General features: G+C 37.2%; 1 protein-coding gene across 1 annotated transcript; it reads left to right on the top strand.

Moving 5' to 3' along the window:
- The first annotated feature begins 908 nt into the window (after nt 1-908).
- LOC116287442 (attractin-like protein 1) lies at nt 909-23,576 on the top strand. Its single transcript, XM_031694154.2, has 29 exons — nt 909-1,110; nt 2,436-2,522; nt 3,216-3,329; nt 4,420-4,557; nt 5,802-5,986; nt 6,505-6,567; nt 7,224-7,329; nt 7,698-7,794; nt 8,187-8,415; nt 9,244-9,427; nt 9,993-10,150; nt 10,738-10,825; nt 11,398-11,462; nt 12,213-12,362; nt 12,986-13,104; nt 14,155-14,227; nt 14,852-15,022; nt 15,473-15,685; nt 15,765-15,836; nt 16,195-16,260; nt 16,805-16,898; nt 17,014-17,069; nt 17,565-17,644; nt 18,061-18,133; nt 18,894-19,042; nt 19,585-19,643; nt 19,752-19,830; nt 20,567-20,659; nt 21,340-23,576. Exons 1-29 carry the CDS (start codon nt 947-949, stop codon nt 21,580-21,582), a joined length of 3,468 nt encoding a protein of 1,155 aa, XP_031550014.1. The 5' UTR covers nt 909-946; the 3' UTR covers nt 21,583-23,576.
- Nucleotides 23,577-23,664: the final 88 nt, after the last annotated feature.

Genomic DNA, 23,664 nt, shown 5'->3' with positions numbered 1-23,664 from the left:
TGGGGAGAGAACCCCAGTTCAAGCTTGACTTATTGGAGAGGGTTCCGGAGGGGCGGGGTCGTAATCCCATTTCCCCTCCCCCCCCCCCTTTTGACCAAATCCCATAGTCCCAGTCTATGTTTTGCTCAAATCTCAGTCCACTTATTGATTTTTTAAATTTTTTTATGCGTATCCGCATTCCCGTGCATAATATCTGACTTTACCAGCCCAAAAAGGCGTATCCCAGCTCCCATTTTACCCCTCCAGGACCGACAGAACCCTCATTGCAAGCTCGTCGTGCAAGCACAGGCCAAACAAAACAGAACAAACAACAACAACAACAACAACAACAAAAAAACAACATTGCGATCCTTTCGATTTCGTCTCTGACGTGCTTCCAACTACAGTTTCGATTCTGTTTTTTGGTTTTCACTTCCTCATAATCAGCTTCCGGCTCCGATTACATAGAAAGTGAAAATATCAGGCTTTATCGTCGTAAAAGAAGCGTTGCGAAGCGGCCCCTGGAGTCGACATCAGGTGCTACCGTCTTTTGACATGGGCTTTGTTGAATAGAACCAGGCATATTTGACTTTTACCTAGGAGATCCTATATTCAAATGTATCAGGATTAGTTTGCCTGCGCTAATAAACATTGGTGAAACTTAATTCTTGTGTGGGAAGCCTGTGAAAAGTAGGCTTAATTCTTATGTGGGAAGCCTGTGAAAAGTTTGCTTGTAGCGGGACCTGAACGAACTAACCCGCTCCTATGTCCCTGCGTTTATTACAGCCCCCAGGTCAATCAATATGGACCATTAACCATGCAAAATTTCATCTATCCACTAGTGAGAATCAGAGTACGAAACTAGTAAAATGAGTTTGGGTTGCCTTTGGCGAAATATCAACCGAGTAGGCCTAGTAGATCAGTTCTATTATCATTAACATTTTTTCTTATACAACAAGATGTCGCTATGCTAAATCTCAGTTTCTTGGCCATTTTCTCTTTTATATTCACCTTAAATACCCTAGTTTTTGTACATAGTAGTTATTCTAAGCCTCCATCATGTGATAGTTCGAAGGGATGTTCTTGTGATCCTGGTTTTTGGGGAAAACAATGCCAGTTTTGTCGACTAAGGTAAGACGTGCTCTCCGAATGTCGTCTCGCTTCAAAACATTTTCATGATTCGTAATTTAATCTTCTGTTTCTAAATCAGCCCTTTTATAATTTTAACCTTTGGTATTATATGTATATTTTATTTAATTCATTGGAGAAGCTATGATAGAAAATATAAATGATAAAGAAGCGAGTTGTTGTACGTAGCAGTTATTTTTTGATATTTTAGGGCAAACGTTTCACGAATCAGTTTAACAATATCATAGCTTTACAGCTGTCTAAATCGTTTAACTCTCGCGTTTATATGCCCAAACTACCTCCAGATTTACTATTTTCAGTGACTTAATTTTCAAATTATTTTAATACTGTTTTAAATTGTTTTGAATGTGAAAATAAAGACGTGTGTCAGCTAATGACAAAGACGTCATTGTATATATGTAGCGAAGAACCAAGCCGAAACATACGCGAAAATTAATCAAAACGTATTTATAAAGGGTTAATTTAATATTGGAAGTAAATTTCACATTTTTGGGCTTTTTTTGTATTATTTATTTTGAATTTATGGTAAGATGTTTATGTTAAGGCTCAAATTCACTAGATTTTTCAATTTGGCCTAGGGCACATGTTTACAAATGCCCATGACAGGTTTCAGCAATTCCCAGAGCCATTCAACTCAGAGTACAAAACAATGAATATCAGTTCTCATGACAGTAAGATTCTTTTGTTTTGTCCTCTGAATTGGACTGCATCAGGAATATTCTGCAAGGGTTCTGTAGGTTTATATTGTATTTTGGTTTAAAAAAAATTTGAGGTCCATTTCCTATGGTCTGTACTTATTGAACATGAAATGGCATCAGCACATGATCCAAACTTTGCAATGAAACCACTCGCCGTGTAGGTAAATCTATCAGTTTTCTCTGTAATCACAGAGTGGGACAATCACGAACAGAACCCTCAGAATCATGCTAGGCGAAAGCCCAATATCTAATTGGAATTTAGAAGTTGGTTTTTGCGGAGGGAGGAAAACCTGAGAACCCGGGAAACCCTTGAAGCACAGGAGAGAACCAACAAACAACTCAACTCACATTGGTGAGAGGCGAGCACTCTCACTGCTACGCCACCTGTGCTTCCCATGCTTACATGGTTCCGCTTTAGTTTGGATCATATGCTGACATCATAAGACATAGAAAAGGGATCTCGATTTGCGAAATGGATGCCAATCAATATTCAGGAAGCCACATAGTTAACACAAATGGGTGCTAGAGGGTATTTGATTACATTTTTGGTATACTGAAATCTAATAAAGTTAATAAAAATGAAATGAAATTTTTTTAAATCTACTACAGATTTACAAGTGATACAGGAATTATATCAGATGGCCCAAAGAATTACTTTGAATCATCAAAATGTTCTTGGCTCATAGAAACATCCAGGTATGAATGCCATTTACTTTAGGCAAATTTTTTTCTCATTTCAGTCCAAACAGTTTCCATTTGAGAGTATTATTTGTTTATTTACTAGTAAATAAACAAATAATACTGAGTTAAAAAAAGGTTTCTCGTCTGGATTTCTATAATTCTAAAGAGAGCAGGCAGGCGCATTTTTTGTTATTTTCTAACTTTTTATTTAATCAAAATGCAGAGAATTGAGGGGAAATGGGTACAAAGTAGAAATAACACCTGTTGCTTTTTGTTTGTTCTGATTTTTCCAAGAAAAATTAATAAAAAGATAGGCGGCCCAAAAATTGAAGGGGGCAAGATGAGAAACATTTGTTTTTTTTTTTACTTGGCCCTATACTCTAAATTTTCTCACATTTTTCTAGCTAATCAAACAGCCAGCCATTGTGAGGTGTTTCTATTGTTAATTATATGACATGTTTGTGATATTTCCTTTTACAGTGTTTTCACGGCAGTAACAATACAGTGTTTTTTGCTTTAAAGAAGAATTCATTTCCCAAAGAAGAACATTTTTTAACAGTTATTTTTTAATTGATTTTATTGTGTGAATAATTTAATTTTAGCTGAACTGACATTCACAATAAATTTAATAACAGGCTGTGTGGAGATGGCTCATATTTGGGACGACACGTTTTTTTTCCTAACAACATTGCTGTTTATTTATCATAGGTCCAATAGTACGATTGAACTAGATTTAGAACAATTTGCCACAGAATGCTCTTGGGATCATCTCTATATTTATGGTGGAAATTCAATACATGCGCCATTGTTGGGAACATTAAGGTAGGTAATTACATAAGTACAGAAAATTATTTACTGATTTTACTGGAGTTTTCAATATTGTATAGATCCAGAAATTATCCATACCCCCTCCTCCCTATGGAGGAATTTTTAATCCCCCCTACCCCCAAGAAATCCCAATTTTCTTCCATACAAACTCTGTAATTTAGTTCATTCTGTTTTTGTTTTTTTGTTTTTTGTTTTTTTGTTTTGTTAATAATTATGGGAAGCATGGGTGGTGTAGTGGTGAGATTGCCCGCCTCTCATCAATGCGACCCAGGTTTGAGTCCTACCGGGATTAGTGTCATGTTATTGAGTTGTTTGTTGGTTCTCTTCTGTGCTTTGAGGGTTTTCCGGGTTCTCTGGTTTTCCTCCCTCCACAAAAATCAACTTCAAAATTACAATTGGAATTTCAGTGGTCGAAGAGCTACTCTGTGGAAATGCCACTGCTAAATCCTATTTATTTATTTTTATCCTATTTATGTATTATTTGTGTATGAATTATTTCCCGAACCACGCATTCCACTCAAAGTCCAAAATTGTGAGCATCCTGCCTTGTTTCCTTTTTTGCTGATGTCAATCAAAATAAAAAGTTAGTTTTGACGGGCACCAATGAAAAACCAAATTCCAATGGGTAGCTTGCAGTAACCAAGTTTATGTAACATTAAGATTGATGTATAGCGTATCTTGGTAACAAGCAGGAGTGTTTTATGGGGTTTCAGACCCAATGAAACATGATCTGTGAGTTTTATTGAACTGGTTTACAAACTTAGAAAGATTAATTAACAAACCTTTGGTTGAATTAGAGCGACAATATACCTCAGGAACTTGAACTTTAATATTTAAAAAGATGTTTATACATCATTTCCATGGACTTTGAGGCTTGTGTACGTCACTGCTATGTGCATGGAGTCCAAAAAAGGCTCCCACAAGTTGTAGACAGCATGCCAAACTCAAGTCAGGGGCACTAGTCCATGATATTTTGTGGGCAATTGATGATCATACGTGAGACTGACCTTTCTAATTATTTTTTGCATTATCTATAATTAATGCTGTTAATTAACCATATTACATTTTATTGTTATCATTACAGTGGATTAATTAGAGACCAAAGCATTCTTGAGGTAGCCCAGGAACCAATCAAACGCCTTCGCATCAATTCCAACACAGCATGGTTGTATTTCTACAGTGATGCCAACTATGTTCTTACAGGTTTCAATATTAAATATAGGTGAGATAGATATCAAGCCTTCATGTAAAACAATGAAATATATTGTGCAAAAATAAAGTGAAACAGGTCATAAGGTCAATTTAACCTCTATTTGAAGCCATAAGAACTAAACGTTGAGTAACAAATTTTACTTTGAAGAAAAAAAAAATTTATTTGCATAATACTTTCACTTTTGGACCAGGAAGTCTATTTAATGCCTTTTTAAAATATCACACTTAAAAGTTCAATAGTAGACTAAAATGCAGAAAGACACAGTAATTTGCTGATTCATTTTAAGAGTGTTCTTGAAACTTGTCTTGCAAAAATAAAGGAAAACAGGTCATAAGGTTGATTTAACCTCTATCTGAAGCAGTAAGAACTAAAGATCGAATAACAAATTTTGCTTTCAAGGAAAAAAAAATTATTTGCATAATACTTTCACTTTTGGACCAGGAAGTCAATTTAATGCCTTTTTAAAATATCACACTTAAAAGTTCAATAGACTAAAATTTGCCGATTGATTTTAAGAGTGTTTGAAACTTCTCTTTTGGATCTCCTGTTGAAAAGACAGCTTGATTTTGGCTTCAATGTGATTGAACTTCCTGTGAGCAGTTGGGTTGCTGTGGCACTTAAAGACGCTCACATTCTACCCTTTTTAAATGTATATCTCTGTCAGAATAAATGCCATTGAATGGGAAGATTTTTTATAATTTGCACCTAAATATAAAATACTGTCTATCAGCTCAAATATTTTATTAACTATTTTGATGACGTAGAGAAGGAGGATGAGGATAATGTTGATAATGATGAGGAGGAGGGGGAGAAGGAGGAGGGGGAGAAGGATGAAGATGATAAGGAGGATGAGGATGATGTTGATGATGATGATGATGACAAGAAGGAGGAGGAGGGGGAGGAGAAGGAGGAGGAGAAGGGGGGAGAAGGATGAGAATGATAAGGAGATGATGATGTTGATAATGATGAGGAGGAGGAGGAGAAGGAGGAGGAGAAGGGGGGAGAAGGATGAGAATGATAAGGAGGATGATGATGTTGATAATGATGAGGAGGAGGAGGAGAAGGAGACGGATGAGGAGGAGAAGGAGGATGAGGAGGATGATGATAAGGAAGATAAGAAGGAAACATTTCCTCAAATTCTTCAATTCCTTCAAAATCAAATCTAAAATAAATTTATAATATGGTATATAAGTGGGAAAAAATTAGAAAAATAACTAACTTTTTAAAATAAATATATTTCTTTATTTTTCTAGAGTAACTAGGGACTGTTCCTCACAGTGCAATAACCATGGTCACTGTGGTTCCCATGGTAATTGTATTTGTGATCAAGGATGGACTGGTCCTAGTTGTACGATTGCTTCATGTCTAATGAGCTGCCTTAGTGGTGTATGCAACAATGTTACAAGACAGTGTGAGGGATGTAATCATGGTTTTACTGGTTAGTAATCATTGCACTTGGGCAAGGGTGTAGGCAGGGGACGAGGGGGCCATGGGTCCCCTTCGTGGCAATGAAATGGCAGCTTTTTTGAATTTATATGGGAATTTTCATTTGCTTTGGTACTGTAAGTTATGCAAAATTAAAGGGTAAAACGCAAGGTAGCCTTGCCTTTGCATGAAAGCGAGACAAATGTTGAGCTTGCTATGATAGAGACCTTTTTTAACACCTTGGACAATTATTCATGTCTCTATCATTGCAAGCTCTTGGCTCATCTTGCGTTGATGCAAAGGCATGGCTACCTTTCAACATGGCATAGGGAACTGTGAAGGGGACTGTTGCTGGGTTGATATCTTTTTCTCATGTGAAAAGTTCATCCACTGAATCACAAGTTTTTAATAGCATTTTTTTCTGGTAGCCCATTGACCACCTTTTGAAGCAGATAATAAGTTTCAAAGATTTTTATTGAGATTTTTATGATTGTAATGCAGCAATAAATAAAATAAAATCTAATTTAACAGGACCATCATGTAATGTCACACTCGGTTCTGGATACTGGACTCATGTGCCTGCTAATAATCAGGGTGAGTTTTATCCTCAGAAAGCATACACAATGTATTCTCCTAAGGAAAAAATCCCTTGACTTCCTTAAAATTATATAAATAGTAATTATAGAATATTTGAGATTTAACATGCATGCTGATTGGCTGGCTACTGTGTTTATATCACAGGACAGAGACATGCTTGTGCAAAATAATTCAAAAATATTTAGTAGAAGCATCTTAAAACGGCTGCTTATGTCTCTGTACTGTGATATAAACACTCTGGGATTTCTAGAGCACTCGAGAAGCAAGAAAAACACTCAGCTACGCCTCATGTTCCTAAGCTTGCTTCTCTCTTGCTCTACAGCTCCCAGCGTGTTTATATTACATGTGCACGTTAAATATAAATTATATATACTTGATTGTAAGAATATAGATAAATGGTTGTCAATTCAAAATGTGTCATTGTGTAGCATGGGTGATGTACACTGCTAACAAGCCATCTTTCACCACTGTGGTTCCAAAGTTTCTGGTCACTGGTTTGAGCCCTGTGGGCACCATTATGTGAATTGAGTTTGTTTCTGTTGTTCTATGGGCACATTAAATGTGTCCCCAATCAGTGAGAAATCACTAGAATAAATGACTAGACACTTAAATAAAGAAATTTACAGGTACCTTTATTTTATTCATACATGTAGAAGTGATGAAAGGCCGAGCTTCACATGCTGCAAGCTTGATTGGAGACTGGATTTGGGTATATGGTGGTTATGCTATGGACAATACCCCATTTAACAATCTTATCAGGTAAAAACTAACAACAACGCTGACGTTTACAATGACAATAACGGTGACAACAACAACTTTATTATAAATATCCTGAATATTCTACATGAAAAATATTGATTATATCAATTTTAAGCATTTAAGGGCAATAGCATTCAGGAATAAGTATCATAATGGTAATATAAGTGAAAAAATATAGGGAGGTTTTATATAGCGTATCTATACATTGTTTTATATATTGTCCAGTGGAGGATTTTACGGGCTGCATGTTAAGGCACCATTACAACAACCATGTAGCTACTATTCTACCATATTCTCAAATCTGTCATCAAACATTAATCAAACTTTTTGTGCTGATGCTTATCCTAAAATTGATATTTAATAAACAGATACCATGTATCACAAAACAAGTGGGAAGTTGTGGTGCCCAACGTTTCAAGTCTGTTGCCAAGGCAACGGTACGGACATTCAATGATTGTGGTCAATGTAAGTATGAACTTCTCTCTTATGGTCACCAGTCCTTCTCTGTCTCTGCTCCTAATTTATGGAATACTCTTCCATCCTCTATGGGTCAAATGGTGCATTGTGGTTTCAATTCTTTTATGAAATTGTTGTGAAATAATAGCTCTTTGTTTGCCGATAAACACTGAAACTAGGACCCCCTGATCAACTACAACAATCCTTTGCGCAGGTTCACCAAGATCACTTGGAGGGAGTTGTTGTCATTTGGGGGGTTTGATTGTGCTTTGGGGAAACCCCCTATCCCCCCCCCACAGATTCACCCCTGATTGTTTATCATTTTAAAAATATTTTCGTTTTCTCAAGTCTGCATTTCTTCAAAATATTTCATGCCGGTATTACATCTTTCCTGTTGCTAGGATACAATTGTTGTTTTTGGAGGCATCGTTGACAAGAAGACAGTCAGTGAGTTGTGGATGTTTGACATAAGGACAAGACAATGGACGCAAGTGTCAGTCTCTGCTGAAAGTGATAACCTTATTGCAGTGTCTGGACACACTGCAACGCTTGTTGATAACAAGATGGTTGTTATTTTTGGATATGGACCCAAGGAAGGATACACACAGAGGGTGCAAGTGTTTGATTTAGGTGAGCTATTAGACAGTATTTTAAGATCGAGTACTAAGTTAAGTCAAGTAGTTATACTTGATATGTTTTGGGGAACAAGGATGCCACATCAGACTGGTATGGTATTCAGGAACTGTTGTCATAGCAATACTTGTTGGCTAGGTGGTTAGAGTGCGGACAATGAAACTGGGACCACAAACTCAACCAACCATAGAGGAGTTTTTGTATGACTGTGAAAAGCTCAGTGCCGTCAGCATGCTGTGCTGTGACTGTGATTTTATCTAGAATTTAGGTTTCCCATTATGCTTTTTGCTAAAGATTCATGCTCATGCACATTGGCATTTGGCTGCTTTTTTTCTTGCGCAATATGATTGGCCTGACAGTGCATTGACCTTGAAGTGTCTGTGCCATGTTTATGCAGTGTTCTGGGTATTTGATTGGATGGAGATTAAATTCTCAAGCAGTGTGATTGGTCTGGCATATCCCTTGTGGTGTCGCGACCGTGTTTGTGCAGTGAGCTTTTCACAGTCATATGAAAACTGCTCTAACACAGAATGAAAACCAAGCACACCAACTTCAGCCAATCAGGAAACAATAGAAAAGACATAACTATATCTGATCTTGCTCTGACAGACAACCTGATGATGTTATGATCTACTTATGGGAGCGGAATGTGATTGGCTGATGTGATTCTGCTCTCTTCAGATTGGCTCCAGTTTCTCTAGACCTCATGATTAGTAGTTAACTTTGCATCCATGTTCCCAGTTTGAGTATCTGCACAGTAATGCATAACGTATACAGTAGTCATTTTGTTCCTAGTTTTATGCTGATTATGTTTCCACATTATAGAAAAAATGAGCTGGAAGCAATACAACTTTAGTTCTCTATTGGTGCAGGCCACTTTTGGGCACAGCAGTGCATATGACCCAGTATCAGGGATGATTTACATTCATGGAGGATACAGAGCCACTCTCAGTAATAATGCTGAAATCTCCAGTGATCTGTATGTATACATGCCATCAAAAAATAAATGGTAAGTTCATGGTAACAGTTACTATTTGGGGGGAGGGGGTGGGGTTCTTGGTAGCTGAAATCTCCAGTGATCTGTATGCATACATGCCATCAAAAAATGAATGGTAAGTTCATGGTAACAGTTACTATTTGGGGGGAGGGGGTGGGGTTCTTGGTAGCTGAAATCTCCAGTGACCTGTATGCATACATGCCATCAAAAAATGAATGGTTAGTTCATGGTAACAGTTACTATTTGGGGGGAGGGGGTGGGGTTCTTGGTAGCTGAAATCTCCAGTCATCTGTATGCATACATGCCATCAAAAAATAAATGGTACGTTCATGGTAATAATGCTGAAATCTCCAGTCATCTGTATGCATACATACCATCAAAAAATAAATAGTAATGATAAAAAGGTAAATTATACACCATGAAAAGATGAAAAAACTTACTGACGTAAAAAATAAATGGTAAGTTCATGGTAACAGTTAGTATTTGGGGGGAGGAGGTGGGGTTCTTGGTAGCTTTGACCTGATGATGGTCCTTATACAAAGAAACATTATTGGTAACAGTGTCAAATTACTTTTAGGCTAATCCTCCCAAGTAGTGGCTACCCTCGTTTTCTGCATTCATCTGTACTTCTTGGTAATCTGTTACTTGTGTTTGGTGGAAACACACACAATGACACCAGTGAGGCACTGAAAAAAACACGCTGTTACTCTCCTGATCTTATGCTCTTCGACACACGTAAGTAATTAGTCAAGAATTGGAAAGTTCTAAACATGCTTTATATACCTTGAATGGTAGAACATTTGTGCACCTGGTATAGAGCATATATAATAGGGCCAGGCTTATTAATAGTAGTTTTAGATTCATGTCTGGATGTATTCTTCCGTTACCATGCAGCCATCAATGGTGTGTCATAATTTGGAATGGTCAAACTCGTAAAATGCGAGAGAAATCCTTAGACTGATAGAAGTGTGCACTACTTCCATGCCACCCTTGATTCCCTCTCTTAAGGGATATAAAATCCTGGTGTATGTCTCTGTACTATGATATAAACATGCTACTTGGAGGGCTAGAGCACTAAGGGATGCATGCTTAGGAACATGAGGTGTAGCCCAGTGCTTTTCTTGCTTTTAGGAGTGCTCTACAGCTCCCAGAGTGTTTGGTGTGTGCATTCAAATAATATTGCTTTAATTTATAAATATTTTCGCAAAACTTTGAGTGAGCATATCTATGTCTTCTGATATAAACACAGTAGCCAGCCAATCAGCAAGTAGGTTATATAATTTGAATATTTTGTTTACAACTGTGTTGTATGGTTACTTTAGGGTGTAATACATGGACAAATGTTCCACTCACTAAATCTTTATCAAGCCAAGCTGCACGTTTTGGACACAGTGCAGTTGAAGCTAATGGGTATGTATTGCAGAACAAATTAAATGATACAGAACTGGGCTTTCTGTATGTCTATTTGATAGCTGCTCAAAGGCCAGACATAATTGACTGGCTACATTAGTCTGATGAATAACCAGTCAATAGGACTAGACAAGTGCCCATAGGTCACTTGCAACATTGTTACCTCATTAACTACCATTACCAGACTCCTTTGCACACTTTCTTTCGTTCAGTTAATTAGCACCAATTGTCTTACTACTCTCATGAGGAAATACAAGTTTGATAGAAAGAAAATTTGGTAGATTTAGTAAAATGATGCCAACATGCAAACAGCCAATTTTGGCCACACATTTAGGGGACTGAGTCATTTTTGAAGTAGGAGAGTCTCTTCACAAAATAGGTGACTGTTTTCTGCACAAGATTCATATTATTTTAATTGATGATTTTCAATTTGATTTTGACATAGCCGGCAGTGAGAGGTTGAGGTACCCAGCGATCATCTGCTGGTAGCCACCACTAGACATTGTATCTTTTGTTTCTGTCTATTGTTTCATTCAAAGAATTTCACATTTATTGTTTATATATTTGTTCAGCACCATGTATGTCATTGGAGGCTTCCAAGGAACAATGCTGGGTGATATCCTGCAATACACGACAGGTTTGTGTAGCTGCTAAAATGTTTAGTACAACATACTTATCTATGAGATACAGATCAGCCACTCATATTATATACGCTGTCAGCTATTTCAAAAAAGATTGACAAAGGTTTTTTTACATGTTGCATGCCAAGATTGAAATTATTGTGGATCATATGTAGATAAAATCACAGAAGAAAATATGCCCCCTCCCAAAATATATAACATATAACATACAAAAAAACCTTTAGCGCCAACGCTTTTTGAAATTTATGATTTATAATTATTCAAATGGAATAGTCCCCTTCACAGTTCCCTGCACCATCTTGAAAGTAGCCAGCTGTGCCTTTGCATTGGAGTGAGATGAATGGTGAGCTTGCAATGATAAAGACATTTTTTAACTCCTTGAACAGTTATTAACATCTATATCATTGCAAGCTTGCTGTTCGTCTTCGATGCAAAGGCACAGATGGCGGCTACCTTTCAAGACAATGCAGGGAACTGTGAAAGAGACTATCTTGCGTCAGTCAACTTCAAGTACTAGTGAATTCTTTGTCTTGGTTAAAGAAACTCACTAAATTTAACTACTAAAAAATTTTTTGGTTTCCTATCCAAATAATATAAATTTTCCTTTTCAGTAAAAACAATATTCGAAAATGCCGTATGACTTGCAAAAGTTATAGATTTCTTTTGACATAAGACAATCAAGTAGGAAAAACTAAAATTGAGCCTTGATGTTATCTGGTATTTACTCCATGTCTTCTTGTTTTAAGGTGACTGTTCAGCACATGTCAATAAGACATCATGTCTACATGCCTACACCAAGTATGGCTGTGTAAGAACCATTGATACTCACAAGTGCATTGGTCCTCTAAATGCTGATCTCATAAAAGCAAATAATTTAGAGAAGCCAGCTTGTTCAGGTAAGTAAGTCTACATAGGCCTTGCTTTATCTATCATGTATATATTTCCTTATCAGATCTTGGTTTTTAAAAAAAAACTATCACAGTAGGTGGCTGTTGACTCGATCGTTTTTTACTATTTCGAAAAACAAACACACTTCTCCTTATTTCTTTCTTTTTTTTTTTTAACTACTATTGTAAATTATTGGCTCTTGTAATTTTGTTAACAATAAATTGTATCTTTGTAATAATTTTATCTATTTCATTATTTTGGGATGCTGTCATTCTGGTAAAAAAAGGCTGTCATTCTGCTAAAGATTCTCAATATGTAGCAGTTTTAAAATGGCACCCTTTATTCACATTCAGTTGTTGTTGGTCTGAAGTGCACCCCCTCCTTCTCCCCCTCCCTCTCCCCCTCCCTTTCCCCCTCCCCCTCACCTCTGGGGTTACTGACTTGACATTTCATTTGAATAGAGTTTGTTTTGGTCTTCCGTGATTAAAGGCTTCCTCCCGGTTCTCCCGTTTTCTAGTTTTATCTTTCCAGAGGGTATTTTAATGGCTGTGTTCACAAAAAGACAGCTACAATAAAGAAATCCCAAAAGTCATAAACTTCAGTTTACTTTATGTTTTTATCCATGCTTCAGCTAATCCTGGCAAATGTTCTATGCACAAAAACTGCAACCAGTGCACTTCAAGTATTTTTCAGTGTTCTTGGTGTGGGAAACAATGCATTAATTCAACTGACAATTGCTCGAGGAAAAAGGTAACAACATTTACCCATTTACTATTGTGTTCATAATTAATTTTCTCTGTCAGTAGCTTTAGGAAACTGGTGTCAAATTCCAAACCATAATTTAGTTGGATAGAATAGCACAGGTGTCAACCAGTTGGTTGTATGGTCATGTACGGGAAATGTCAGGGGAATTCTATTCAAATTCAAATTTCTAGTAATTGGCTAGTAGTCGTACCCTACGATAGCATAAATTAAACTATAATAAATATTTATGTGCACATGCTAATGATACATTGTTTAAATATGACTAAAAAATGAGATCACCCAACTGAATTTGCTTTGTGGTCTAGTGGTTAGGGTTAGGGTTGGGGTTGGCATTGTAGTAGTTCTTTGGTGCCGAAGGTACCGAGTTCGATTCTTGGTGTGTCTTCATTTAATGTTTTTCCTAAGTGAGGAGAACCAAAATTTCTAAGTCCCACTCGTGTGTTTGGAAACCTATGACGTACTTCGTTAATCCGTACACGATGATAGTACCGACCAGTCCACCATAGGGCTCGAAATAGAAAACTTTTTTAGTCTGCCATAGTAAAGGAGCATGGTAAAAGGAGGTCATTCCAGCAAATTTTGCCTGCCATTTCATTATTCATTTGGCAGTGCATCCTTATTTTCTCCTGGCAAACCTGAAATTTGTCCTATCATTTGGCCATTGGCAGGCTGCTATTTTGAGCCCTGCCATGTATGTGGTTGTGTGCCATGTATGTGGTTTGGCCCTTGAATTGACCTCTAGTATTACCATCTAGGCTATATGTCTTATAAGTAATGAAATTAGGGTCCCAAGCATTGTGTTGTGAATGCCAATCAATATTCAGGAAGCCCTTATCAACACAAGTGAAGTGAGTCCTGGGATAGGTTTGGGGTCTCAAGCATTGTGTTGTGGATGCCAATCAACATTTAAGAATATTTACTGACTTTTTGGAGTTCCCTCATCAGAGAGTAAAAGTTTAAAAAATTATCTCTTGTGCTTAAAGGGGTCTTTCCTCTTTACCATCATGCCATTAAACAGACTATTTTGCATTGAAGGTAACAGAAGAAAACCAGTGCCCAAAGTCATCTTTAATAATTTCAGGATTATGTCCAGATAAAGACAAATCAAGTAAGTTGTGATCTGGGTCAATGTAATGTTTGTGGTAGGATTAGAAAATCATTGTTTGTGACTGTTAGCCAACAATACAACTTAGCCAATACAACTTAGCCAACACCCTATCAACAGCCTATCAACACCCTACATAACCAGCACCATACCAGCACCTTACCAACACCTTACCAACACCTTACCAACACCTTACCAACACCTTACCAACACCTTACCAACACCTTACCAACACCTTACCAACACCTTATCAACACCTTACCAACACCTTACCAACACCTTACCAACACCTTACCAACACCTTACCAACACCTTACCAACACCTTACAAACCTCAATACCCTAGCAAATCCTTACCAACACATCTTACCAACACCTTACTTACACTTTACTTACACCTTACAAACCTCTTACCACACCTTACCAATACCCTAGCAAATCCTTAGCAACACACCTTACCAACACCTTACAGACACCTTACTTACACCTCACAAACCTTTTACCAACACCCTAACACCACCTGCTTAACAGCCACTGACACCCTTACTCTTACCTTCTTTAGTAATCATTTATTTGATACATTTTAAATTGCCCCTCTTATTGATATGCTTTATCATCCATTCCATAGGTGGCATCTGTGCTCATACTGTTTGTAATGACTATTCAACATGCAAGACCTGTACTGGGAATGACAAGTGTATGTGGTGCGAGTCCCAGAGAAAATGTGTTGGTCTGAATGCATATGTGGTGTCTTTCCCATATGGGCAGTGTCACGAGTGGACTAAAGACAAGTGTGCAGGTTTGAATTTTATTATAAATTTCTCCTTCCATTTATCTGTTTTCACCCCTTTCTCATTTCATGTTCTCCTTTTTTCTCTTTTCTTCCTTCCCTTTTCCCCTTTCTGCATACTTTTTGTCCCTCCTTCCTCTCTTCCTCCCTCTCTCTTTCCCTCTCTTCCTTTTCTCCTTCCATCCTTCCTCTTTCCCTTCCTATGTATAATATAATATTATATAATCATGTATACATATATATAGATACTGTAATCTTTATATTATAGTCTTCTTTTCCACCATGCTTTGTAATTTCAGATATTTGTATTACCTAGTATGTTTAGCTCTTATAGTTATTCTATGTAACCCCCTTCCATTTTGTAAATATACTTATATTTATATTTTCTCCTCATTGTAATCTGTGGTACAAATAAATCCCATTCTAATAAGACTGATTAATGTCTGTTCCTTATTCCAGATGTCAGTTGTGAGGGCAGGAAGACGTGCCAGGACTGTCATACTCTTCCAGGTTGCGGATGGTGTGATGATGGTTCAGGCACTGGGCTCGGACAGTGCATGCCTGGTGGCGATAATGGGCCCTTTAGTCCTGGAGGCAAAAACTCCAGTGTTGTGAGCAATCAGTGCTTACCAAAGCTCAACAAGAAGAGGTGGTTTTTTATTGAATGTCCAGGTAAGTTTTGCAGGAAATGATTTTGAAAAAAATTTTTTTTCATTGACACATTCCTCTCTCACACCCTATTTTTTTCCAGCATGCCAGTGTAATGGTCATAGCACATGTGATGATGAACAAAAATGCAAACAATGTCTAGATAACACTAATGGTAAGTTCCATTCATTTGTTTAAATGCTATTTATTAATCTTTAACAAAGAATATCCACACTTTACTGTTTCTTTATCCCCACATTTCTCTCTCTCTAACACACACACATGCAGGGAATTGAGGGTGGCATAGAGGTGTTGCGATCACCTCTCACGCCAGATTGTTGGTCTTAGCATCATGTGTGGGTAGAGTTTTTCTCTCTTGATTTGAAGGGTTTTCTTTAGGTTTTCCTCAAAACACAGCATGCTCATTTTCAATGCAATCTGTAAGCTAGCCATGCTCTGCTTGTACAGCAATGTAGACTAAATATTGCAGCAATTTATAAGCATCTTAAAAATCCTCTTCATCTTTCATTTAGGTTCCCATTGCCAGACCTGTGCTCCAGGTTATTTTGGTGACCCCACAAATGGAGGAAAATGCCAAGGTAAATTTGCACTTCAATATTTTCACTAAATCCCTATCCTGGGGTCCAAAACTATGATAAAATATTAACATCAGAAAAGACTTGAACCCTCAATAGACTCAAATTTCCTACCTGGGGGTCCAAACAACTGAGCATATTATCATCACAAAAGATTTCAATCCTCAAGAGAAAGGGATTTTTTTTGTTTTGACTCCCAGATTTAACTGCTTAGACATCACATGCAAGGGGTCTATTGAGCTGCTTAGATGTCATATGCAAAGGGTCTATTGAGCTGCTTAGACGTCATATGCAAGGGGTCTATTGAGCTGCTTTGACGTCACATGCAAGGGGTTTATTGAGCTGCTTTGACATCACATGCAAGGGGTCTATAGAAGGCCTCAATAAAATGTCACAGAGGTCATGGATGTAGCTTGTATGAAAAAAATTAGTGACATATTTCCCACTAAAACACTAGTGTCCAAATAACAATTTTCTTTTTACATATTTGTAAGAGTTTTTCCTTATGAAATCTCCAATTCTAATATTTTTTTCCTTGTACCCACAGCATGTAAATGTAATGGTCATGGTAGTGTGTGTAATCATGAGACTGGTGTCTGTGATTGTCGTACCAAGGGTGTTGCAGGCGATAATTGTCAACTGTAAGTAATGATTCCTTGTTCCTGGAATATTAATATGGGAACTGTGGTTTTTGCTCTGGAAAATGGGGTCTTATGCCTTAATACCTAACAGCATATTTGGTCCTTAATTATTCAGGTGTTCCAGACAGAAGGGTTTCTATGGCAACGCCAGTAATGGGGGACATTGTTACTGTAAGTACTCTCTTTACCATTTTAAGAATAAATGCACATTATTGGCACAAAAAAGTGCTTGTATCAAGTGGAAAGTCTAATAACGGGTGCTTGTATTGAGTGGGTGTTTGTATTAAGTGAGTGTCTGTGATAAGAGGGTGTTCATATTGAGTGGGTGTCTATATTGAGTGGGTGTCTATATTGAGTGGGTGTCTATATTGAGTGGGTGTCCATATTGAGAGGGTGTCTATATAAGCCTTTTCATAGTTTAAGAATCGATTCCACTGCGCTTGCTTTAGATAAAAAAAGGTGAGAAATTCGGGATAAAATCGCATGCGCAGTGGAATCGATTCTTAAACTATGAAAAAGCTTATTGAGCGGGTGTCTTATTGATTGGGCATGCATGTTTAGTGGGCATCCATATTGTCTGTATTGAGTGGATGTCTATTCACTGGGTTCCACTTGAGTTATACTTTCTGCATATTAACAAGCTTTCTTACTTTGCTTATCTTACAGATAACTTGACAAGTGGATACCTCTTCACCTTCAACTTAAATGGCACAACTGGTGTTAGTTTTTTGAATGTTCCTAAAAAGGTATGTCTTGGTGTCCTTAAAGCATGTCATGGGCATGCTCAAGGGTGCACACTCGGCTTACACTGTGCATCTAGTGTGTTTCATGAGGGTTGATAGTCCCCATCAATAACAACAATGCATTGCTTCCTTTGCCTCCCCCCCCCCCCCCCCACTCCCTCCCATCAAAAGACATGGTCAACCTTACAAATAAACTGAGCTAAAATAAACTGGCTTTGGAAAGGGTGAGTACAGGGATCTAGTGTTGATTTTGTTGTGATTGTAATGCACAATTTGGATCTCCTCTTGCACCGTAAGTCATTTCATAGTTTAAGAATCGTTTTTAGTGTGGGCGGGTTTCCATTGGACACATACTACTGGAAGAAAATTAGTTTATAAGAATATGTTGCTGAAATGACTGACTTGTGTTTCCTTTGCAGGATGACATAGATGTTGACTTCAAGATAAGCATATCAGGAAATGATGCCCTGGTCAATATAACCTATAAGACAGGTAAGATAGATCTTGCAACAAGCCCTATAAAGTATTAAGGGGCCTGTCTGCACAAGACTAAAAGTTACAGGCTTAAAAGTAATACCTCCCTCTGCTTCTCTCAGCAATTCGTTTATATTGAGTGCAAAGTACTTGGCAGGGGAGTGGGAGAATGGTTTACAAATGACATTAGTTTTCAGGGAGGGGAGGGTAGAGTTGGATTGTCTGCACAGGACTAAAAGTTACGGGCTTAAAAGTAATACCTCCCTCTGCTTCTCTCAGCAATTCGTTTATATTGAGTGCGAAATACTTGGCAGGGGGTAGGAGAATGGTTTACAAATGACATTAGTTTTCAGGTAGGGGAGGGTAGAGTTGGATTGTCTGCACAAGACTAAAAGTTACGGGCCTAAAAGTAATACCATCCTCTGCTTCTCTCAGCAATTCGTTCATATTGAGTGCGAAATACTTGGCAGGGGAGTGGGAGAACGGTTTACAAATGACATTAGTTTTTAGGGAGGGGAGGGTAGAGTTGGATGGTCTGCACAAGACTAAAAGTTACGGGCCTAAAAGTAATACCATCCTCTGCTTCTCACAGCAATTCGTTCATATTGAGTGCGAAATACTTGGCAGGGGGGGTGGGAAAACGGTTTACAAATGACATTAGTTTTCAGGGAGGGGAGGGTAGAGTTGGATTGTATATGATTCATTATCCCAAGTGGGAAGGGAAGTGTAAGCTTTGATTGACTCTGACTGCAAAAAAAACCTGGATTTTCATTTCTAGGATCATCGTCAGAGCAGTCATTTAAACTGGCCAAACGAATCGGCAAATACGAGTACTCATTCAAACATGATGAGTATAATTTTGGAGGCTCAAGCAAGTTCACCTTCTTTGTCTATGTCTATGGCATTACAGGGAACTGCGTTGTCGAGGTGAGTACGCTGGAAAAATAGTGTTTCATTCAATACCCAGTCTTATAATATCTCACTTATCGTAAGTGAATCTTCTGTTGAGATTTTCCCCCACACACTACCACACTGGAATATGAAAAGACCCTTTCCGTTGGATTCCTAGGGGATTGTTTTGGGGGACAAAACAATAAGCCGTCTTTTCTTTCCTTTTTTTTCTTTTCTTTTCTCTTTTTTTAAGGCCGTCTTTTCTTATGCAAAAAAAAAAATCCATTGTTTTGTCCCCCAGAACAATTCCTCTAGGGACTCAGTGCAGGGGGTCTTATATAGACACTGAGCTTGGACGTCATGTTTTTCCGTTTCAGACCACATGTCATTCTCTTGAGAATACTTTCTTTGTTTAAATGGTTATGCATGAGAAGATACATAAATATAGATACAACTCAAATAAAGAATCTCATTCTCTAGAGAATGGCACTTGTCTGACATTGAAAACATTACGTCCAAGGTAAATGGATCTAATGTACCATGACATCATCTAATAAAAACATTTTATTTTACTTCAGATATCATTCTCTCAGCTCACACCTTTCATGCTATTAAGGTTTTTCTTAACATTTTTCGGGTAAGTAGACTTTTGACCTGAGTTAATAATGAGTTTTTTATATTGCTAAATATAATAAAAACACTTGAGCTTGTTTTACATTTTTATTTTTCCTCTATGTTTTTATAGCTGTTTTTTCTCCATCCTAATCATCACATTTATCGCCTGGAAAATTAAGATTAGATATAGTAATTACGTCATGAGAAGGGTAAGTTTGTGATGACGTCATATAAACTGTTTCCTTGCTACGCCATAGCAGCGATGTTGGTGGTATTTAATAAACACATTTCTCTTTTGTTAACACCGCCAACATGGCTGCTATGTTTATCTGTCATAGCGGCCATGTTGGTGTTATTTACTGAACACATTTCTCTTTTGTTAACACCGCCAACATGGCTGCTATGTTTATCTGTCATACAGCCATGTTGGTGGTATTTAATAAACACATTTCTCTTTTGTTAACACCGCCAACATGGCTGCTATGTTTATCCGTCATACAGCCATGTTGGTGGTATTTACTGAACACGTTTCTCTTTTATTAACCACGCCAACATGGCTGCTATGTTTGTCCGTCATACAGCCATGTTGGTGGTACTTACCGAACAGATTTCTCTTTTGTTAATACCGCCAACATGGCTGCTAAATTTGTCCATCATAACGGCCATGTTGGTGGTATTTACAGAACACATTTCTCTTTTTTTAAAACCGCTAACATGGCTGCTATATTTGTCTCTTTTACGAACATTCTTGAGAAAGTTTATGAAACGTCCCCATCCTCATCAACTTGGGAGTAACGGTACTATGATGTCACAAGTTATGTTGAACGACTGTTATGACGTAATAATGCTGACAAGTTGAGGATGAATACAGTATGACATCATATCTCAGAAAGCCAATAAAAAACATTTATCAGAGTTATCAGTATTCTTTTTTTTCAATTTTAGCAACGTATAGTAGAACTGCATCAAATGGCGAACCGACCTTCCTCTACCTTGAAGTTACTTCTTGAAAAGGACACAGATTTTGACAATAACAGCGTAAGTTACCCTTTTTCTGTAGTTGTACCTAAAGCAAACTTGTGGCCGTTCAGCATTTTTATAGAATTTGCGTCATCACTTATTGTAATGCATCGTCATCATGAATCACTATGATCATCACTATAATCATTACCTTCATATCATCATCTTGTACCATCATCATCATGTATCGTCTTCATCATGTATCATCTTTATCATGTATCACCATCATCATGTATCATCATGTATCATCTTTATCTGTATCACCATCATCATGTATCATCATCATCATCATGTATCATCTTTATCATGTATCACCATCATCATGTATCGTCATCATTGAGGGCCACAAGTTTATTAGTGTAGTACACTATTTAGTGCCACCCTCATTAAATAAAGTTGTTATTATTATTATGCATCGTCATCATGTATCATCTTCATCATGTATAATCATCATCGTCATCATCATATCATCATCATCATCTACAAGCATCAACATGTATCATCATCATTCATTGTCATGTATATCATCACCATCGTCTCCATGTATCGTTATCACTCGTCATCATCATATCATCATCATCATGTACGAGCATCAACATGTATCATTATCATTCATTGTCACGTATATCATCACCATCGTCTCCATGTATCGTTATCACTCGTCATCATCATATCTAAGACCACTTCTTCTTTTCCAGGCATCACAAAAAATACCCATTGCAGTGCAGCCGTTTGCAAGAGAAACTGTTGCTATAGCAACTGTCATGATACGACTACCTTCATTATCAGATGGCATAACTCCTATTGGCCAATCAGGTTTGTGCCTTGGCTCTGTTTTGATTGACAGGAGCCATTATCACATGCCTTCATTATGTCACGTCAAAAGTTCAAATAAGAAAGCTGATAAACGAAAAGACGAGGAAACGACTCGATGTGTTTAGGTAGAATCCATACGGTTTCAAAGTTTTTTGTATGTTTGAGTGAATTTTATTTAACATTTTGAGCATTTTTCTAACATCTATTGAGACTTTGCAGCATTACGTGCTGGCAGCCATGACAGTAGGCAGTATTAATGGGTAGTATGCTCATGTTCTATAAACAATAGAAGGACAATAGAAGACAAAACAATGCATAAAATATATAACGATAATAATATATAACTACAATATAATATATGCATTGTATTCGTCTAGAACATGAACTTATTGCCATTATTATTTTTGGAATCTAGTCTAATCTAATTTAAATGAGAAAGAATTTAGTTTCCCAGGGGAAAAAGACTCAATTTTTGTGCATCCTGTCATGGCTGCCATCACGTGATGGTGCAAAGCCACAGGGAAACCACAGCAGATAAAAACAAATGTGTTTCTTATAGACTTTAAGACTGTAGCTCGTAAAAGAAAATCACAGTTTTTTGCTTCTTATCCCATTTGTACTGTTCATCAATAATATTGCAGTAAACTAACAGATCCGGAGTAAGACAAAATATATCATTCCACAGAGTATAAGGCTATAGAAACACCTGTTACCAATAGGTGCCACTAGCATTAGGATGCATGTACTTTTTCTGCAGATTATCGCTAGTCGCCACTAAGGGCTGAGCTGTAAATACCACAGGTTCAAAATACTATTATTTTCCTAATGAAAGAAAGAAGGGGCTCATTCAATTGGCTCATTCAATACGTCCATGAAAAACATTCTTTATGGTTGTTATAACACTTGTTAAGAAACTTAAAAATGCATGAATTATTAGAAAGTGGGTCGCGTCGTAGTAACCTACGAAAGGGAGGGAGTGGACAGATCACGTGGTGACCCAAGCAAAAACGGTTAGAGGTGGGGGTGGGATTTGGAAAACAAAATTTAGCCTTTGTAGTTGAAAGGAGCTAAGGAATTGGGGTTAGGGGTTAGGGGGTAGGGATGAATTTACTAAACAGGCTAAATAACTAGAATAATTACAAAGCTTACTCGTCCCTAGGTGTTGAATAGTCACTGGGTTTTCTACGAACAGATATGATTAATTGAGATGCTATTTTTGTTATTATTTGAAAAAACAAATTCTATTTGCCTAGGAAAAATTTGACTTTCATTAGTTATCTGGGGGTGGGGAATTTTACCCTTTCACTTCTAGTTTTACTCTCAGATTTTTACTAGAAAAAAAAGCATCCACATGAAGTAAAACTGATTAGTGTCAGGGTAATGTCTTTGGAAGCTGTTTCAATTATCTACTGTTTTTTTTTGTTGTTGTTTTTTGTTTTTGTTTTTTTTTCATGAAAAGACTTACACAAAAAAGGGTTATCAAAATCGGTAGAAAACAATCAGTCAAATACTAACTTGTGCAAATCATATTAGTGGGTAGGAACTCTTGTATCTGGTTTTGCATAGTGGAGAGGAACGGATCAGGGAAACAATGGACAAACTAAAACAGGGAAACGTAAGAGCCAGGAAGGGGGAAAAGCGAGAAGGGAAAAATGGCTGAAATAAGGTAGGGAGGAGGGAGAAAAAAACAAGAAAAACTTATTGAAGGAGAAGGGAGAGCCGGGAAAGAGGAGAAGGAAAAAACAGCTAAAATAAGAAAGGAAGAAAGTAGAAAAACAGGAAAAACTAAATGACGGAGAAGGGAGAGCCAGGAAGATTTCTAAATTCCGTGAACATGATGCATTCTGGTCTAGTTTGGGTACAAACAACTATACATTGCATGACAAACGAAAGATGACTTACCCAAGATAGACCACAATGCACTTTGTTATCAGAAGAGTTCCTTCCCACCAATCGATTCAATTGATTAAAATTATTTAAATTTTTGTAATTGTTGGTATATAAACTTTGTAAAATAATCAAGCAATCTTATTAAAAAAATAATAGAAATCAAAGGACAATAGTCTTTCGTAGGAATGTAAATACAAAAACTTGATAAATAAATATTATAGATGAATTATATTATTGTTTTGTTTTGACCAAAATAACGAGAAATAAACGATACATGAATAATATCTTAATACTCAGCCCACGGCTTGAAATAGTAG

This window comes from Actinia tenebrosa, unplaced genomic scaffold (assembly GCF_029948245.1).
Source record: "Actinia tenebrosa isolate PJP-AT-01 unplaced genomic scaffold, QUT_ActTen_1.0 PGA_scaffold12__29_contigs__length_12842862, whole genome shotgun sequence".
Classification (NCBI taxonomy): domain Eukaryota; kingdom Metazoa; phylum Cnidaria; class Anthozoa; order Actiniaria; family Actiniidae; genus Actinia; species Actinia tenebrosa.
This window is presented reverse-complemented; position numbering and strand designations above follow the sequence as displayed.